Source organism: Equus asinus, chromosome 17 (genome assembly GCF_041296235.1).
Source record: "Equus asinus isolate D_3611 breed Donkey chromosome 17, EquAss-T2T_v2, whole genome shotgun sequence".
NCBI lineage: Eukaryota > Metazoa > Chordata > Mammalia > Perissodactyla > Equidae > Equus > Equus asinus.
The window spans coordinates 49,236,526-49,240,692 of NC_091806.1; the positions used below are offsets into that span (position 1 = coordinate 49,236,526).

The 4,167-nt window shown below is 65.4% G+C and overlaps 1 protein-coding gene across 2 annotated transcripts; it reads right to left on the reverse strand.

The window, feature by feature from the left end:
* Nucleotides 1-1,431: 1,431 nt before the first annotated feature.
* On the reverse strand, nt 1,432-3,865 carry CDKN1C (cyclin dependent kinase inhibitor 1C). 2 transcript variants are annotated; one of them, XM_014833293.3, is made up of 4 exons: nt 3,686-3,865; nt 2,872-3,500; nt 2,211-2,345; nt 1,432-2,120 (listed from the first exon to the last, which is right to left on the reverse strand). In XM_014833293.3, exons 2-3 carry the CDS (start codon nt 3,488-3,490, stop codon nt 2,212-2,214), a joined length of 753 nt encoding a protein of 250 aa, XP_014688779.1. In that variant the 5' UTR covers nt 3,491-3,500; nt 3,686-3,865; the 3' UTR covers nt 1,432-2,120; nt 2,211. The 2 variants fall into 2 exon arrangements, with proteins under 2 accessions (XP_014688779.1, XP_014688777.1); XM_014833291.3 differs by lacking the exon at nt 3,686-3,865 and having other exon boundaries at nt 1,437-2,120; nt 2,872-3,538.
* Nucleotides 3,866-4,167: the final 302 nt, after the last annotated feature.

Genomic DNA, 4,167 nt, shown 5'->3' on the forward strand with positions numbered 1-4,167 from the left:
CGCAGCACGCCTGGCTGGCCCTGCCCGCAAAGGCAGGCCTCTGCGTCAGTCGTGTTGGGGGCTGTGAGGGGCTCCCCCCAGCCAGACTCTGTCCTTAGTAAGAATCTATAATTCAGGTAGGGTGCCCACGGACTCCCTGCCAGCACGCGGCCCAGCACCCTCCCGGCTCATGTCTCCACTGTCCTCCCTCAGCCAGGTTGTGCTTCGCCTGGTCACGCAGGAGAGTGTGGGGAGCCCCCTCAGCAGAGGAGAGGTTGGAGGCCCCAAGTCAAATCCACGCAGGTCTAATTCCTAGGTTGTGCTCAGGCGGATGCTGAGCCGAAGGCGGCAAGGCCCCCCACTCTCATTTCCCAGGGGGGCATTTCTCAGGGTCAGGCCCCAGCTGGACCTTGGGGCCAGGCCCCCATCCCCCTCCTCCCTGGCCCTCTAGGCAGTTGGGGGAGGTTAAGTTAATTATGTGCCTAAATGCATCTCGAAAACCGAGGATTGAGCCCGGCCTTTGTCCCTGACCCGTGAGGGACATCAGCCTTGTGTAAAGTCCCAAATGGGTAACTTGAAAAAATACATCAGGTTCTCCCCTTCTCCTGGCCCAAGGCAGCGGCAGAAGTACTGCTAGCCGTCTGTTCCTGTGATTTTTACGTCAACTTTTCCATTGTAAGCCATAATTTTCGGAGGTTTATAGGTCAGCTATAAAAATAAATAAATAAACCTCTCCTTTTTCACTAAAAGGGAGCACTTTGAAACCAGAAGGCCGGTGGGTGCACGGGTGGACCCAGCCTTGAGTTCCTCCACGATGTGCAGACGGAGGCCACCCCTCCCCACCCTGGTCGCGGAGCCTCCGCTTGTCCTTCTCCCCTCCCGCGCAGGCCTGGAGGCTGCCCCTCCCCTCCCCCCCACGCCCCCAGTGCGGCGCGAATTGCCCAGCAACCCCTTAGGGATGCTGTGATCCAACCCCGGAGGACCCGGGCCCACGAAGGTGGGCACCTTGGAGCAGTCGGGGCTCCACCTTGTGCGGGGCCTGAAAATTTTCGAGCAGTCAGCAGCGGGGGGGCCTGCGTTGGCCCAGCCCCTGCAGTGCCCACCTGAGCCCCATCGCGGCTCAGCCCAGCGCAGCTGGGGTGTGGATGGCTCCAAGGAGGAGCAAGGGAAGCAGGGATCCCGGGCTCGGGGGCTCGGCGCAGGGGCCCGCTCGCACGTGGCGAGTCGGGGGCGACAGGCGCAGGTCGAGGGCGGGGCCGCTCATCCCTAAACTGGGGGTCCTGCAGCAGGTGGGCGTGAGCCAGCCCTGCCAGGAGAAAGTCTCGCTCCCTTTGGGGCGGACAACCTAGAAACTAGCCGGGCTGCCCCGTGTGTTGTGTGTCCTATCTATCTCCCTAACTTCTGGGGGTGCTGGAGAGGAAAGCTGGAGGCAGTACAAGCACACACGGAGCTGAGATGCAGCATTTTTTTTCGGCCTCTTTATTTAGAACCCGGCGGACGAGGAGCCGGGGCAGTGGTGCAGACGGCTCAGGAACCATTTTAACAGATTTGTCTTCAAGTTTAAAATAGTCATAATAATAAAAGAGACAGCGAAAGCGCGAAGAGACTGCAAGCTAGATGGGCTTGTACGGCAGCTACAGCTTGTGAGCGACCCCCTATTCCCCAGAATCTTCTAGAAAAATAAATTTACATTTGTCGATAACCAGATGGTATGATGTGCCTTTGGCATAACCAATAACCGAGCTATGGCGTGGCAGAGCGGCCCACGCCTCGACATAAATAGAAAATATAAGTTAGTATAACTTTAAAAACTTTTTGTACAAATATACAGGTTTTTTTCTTTTTTCCTTTTTTTTTTCTTTTTTCATTTTTTTGCACTGTTTCAGCAGAGATTAAACATTTTATATAAATGACTCTTAAAGCTTTACACCTTGGGACCAGTGTACTCCTCGTGCAGAATACATTTAGATATAAAAGACGTTATTAATACATTGCACAGTTTTCAAACTTTAAAAAAACCGAACGCTGCTCCGTTGGCAGCTGCCGCCGGTTGCTGCTACATGGACGGTCCCAGCCGAGGCCCAGAGCTCCTCTCCTGTCCGCTGCTCAGCGGGCTCCCTCGAGGCTCTTTGGCCGTGAGGCTGCGGGAGAGAGACTCGTGAGCGAGAGGAAGACAGTGACCGCGAAGACCCCGCCGGGCGGCCCCCGCCCGCCCGTCCCGCTGCGCTCACCTCACCGCAGCCGCTTGCGCGGGGTTTGCTCCGCCGAGCCGACGGTCGGAGCGGCCCCAGCCGCGGCACATCCCGCGGGGACCTCGTTGGACGCCTTGGCGTCGGGCGCAGGTCTCTTGCGCTTCGCGAAGAAATCTGCGGGCGACAGCGCGCGCAGCGGGTCAGGGCGGGGCCGGCCGGGGAACCCAAGAGGGGGCCGGGAGGGGGCGCGGGCGGCTGGCCGGCCGGGGTGGGGGCGCCGTCCCCGCCCGCGCCGAGGTCCGCGGCGGGTCAGCTTTGTTTACGTCGCCGCGCAATGTGCTGTGTAAGCATTTCCCCTTGTCCCGCGGCCAAGCCCCCCGGGGCTGCCGCCGCGCTTAACCCCCTCCTCGCCGCGATCGCCGCGCCCGGCCGCGCCCGGGGAGGGGCTCCAGTGGCCGGGGCGAGGATCGCGCTCCGAGGGGGCCAGAGCGCTCCCTCCCATCCCTCCCGTGCTAGCCGCTCTAGAGTACGACAACAGGGTGGGTACCGGGTGCGGGCGCAGCCGCGCCCTGCGCGCTGCGGGCCCTTTAATGCCACGGGAGGAGGCGGGGACCAAGTGAGGCCCCCGCGAGCCGGGGAGCCCGGCCGGCCGGACAAAGCAGGGCCGGGCAGGGCCGGGGCGGGGCCGCGCGGGACTCACCGGAGATGAGAGGCCCGGGCAGCTTCTTCATCGCGGCGCCTCCGGCGGCTGCGGTGGTGGCAGCGGCAGCGGCGGTGGCGGCCGCGGCGGCAGTGCCCGGCGCGGGGCGCCCCGAAATCCCTGAGTGCAGCGGCTCGGCAAGGGGCTCCTGGCTGCGCGGCGGCGGGATTGCCTCCTCCTCATCGCTCTCCTGCGGCCCTACGGCTGGGGCCGGGGCGGGCGCCACGGCCGCACCGCTGGACGGCGGCTCCGGCGCCTCCCCGAGGCCGTCGAGGGGCTCATCGGCCGGCGGCCCGGGGGGCGGGCTATTAGCCGCACCGTCCGGGCGGGGCCGGGGCGCCAGGAGCAGGCGACAGCGCCCCACCTGCACCGTCTCGCGGTAGAAGGCGGGCACGGAGTCGCTGTCCACCTCGGTCCACTGCAGGCGTCCGGGGCCGCGCAGTGGCATGTCCTGCTGGAAGTTGTAGTCCCAGCGGCGCTGGTCCTCGGCACTCAGCTCGGCCAGGCGGATCCGCAGCTCGCGGCTCAGCTCCTCGTGGTCCACGGGCCCGAAGAGGCTGCGGCAGGCGCTGGTGCGCGCGAACAGGGGATAGGTGCGGCGGGCGACCAGGCGCTCCATTGCCAATGCGCTGCGGAGACACACGTCGGACATGGCCGGGGGCTCGCGGGCCCGGGCCTCGGGAGAGAAGAGGAGAGGGAGAGGAGGAGGAGGAAGGGAGGAGAGGAGGGCGGAGGCCGGGCGCAAGTGAGACCCCGCGGAGCCGGAATCTGCATTTGCAAAGGGACGCGGCGGGAGGGCGGGAGCGGCGGCTACCTGGTTGTCCGGCTGTGGATTGCTCCTGCCTCTCGCTCGCTGTGTCGTCCGGCCGACGGCCGCGCCCCCTCAGTGCCTGTCCTCGTCTGCTTGGTCGCAGCCCTGGCTGGCACGCACCAAGCACAGAGCACTTGGCCTGTGGAACGCCCAGTCCTCGCGCGCCCCTTTATACGCGAGGGTCCCACCCCCCCCCCCCCCGCGCGCGGGCCCCGCCGCGATTAGCATAATGTAGTATTTTCAGTTTCAACAACACCGCGGCGATTGGCGGACGCCGCGCTGCCCCCGCCCTCGGCGGCCTGGCCCCCGCGCACCGCCCATTGGCCGCGCGCACACACACCCGAGGGCAGGCGGGGCGCGCGGGCCGATTGGCGGGGCGCGGGCCGCGCGCAGTAGCGGGGAAGGGGGCGGCGAGCGGGGCGGGGCCGGAGTTAAAGGGGCGCTGCGGGCGGTAACGTGACACCGCGGCGCCCCGCCCCCTCGCC

What these genes read in the sequence shown, in the direction of transcription:
- CDKN1C (XM_014833291.3), bottom strand. Translation starts at nt 3,523, where the DNA reads ATGTCCGACGTGTGTCTCCGCAGCGCATTGGCAATGGAGCGCCTGGTC. An exon ending in GCCCGGGCCTCTCATCTCCG is followed by an intron (nt 2,346 to 2,871) that starts GTGAGTCCCGCG and finishes TGTCGCCCGCAG; the next exon opens with ATTTCTTCGCGAAGCGCAAG.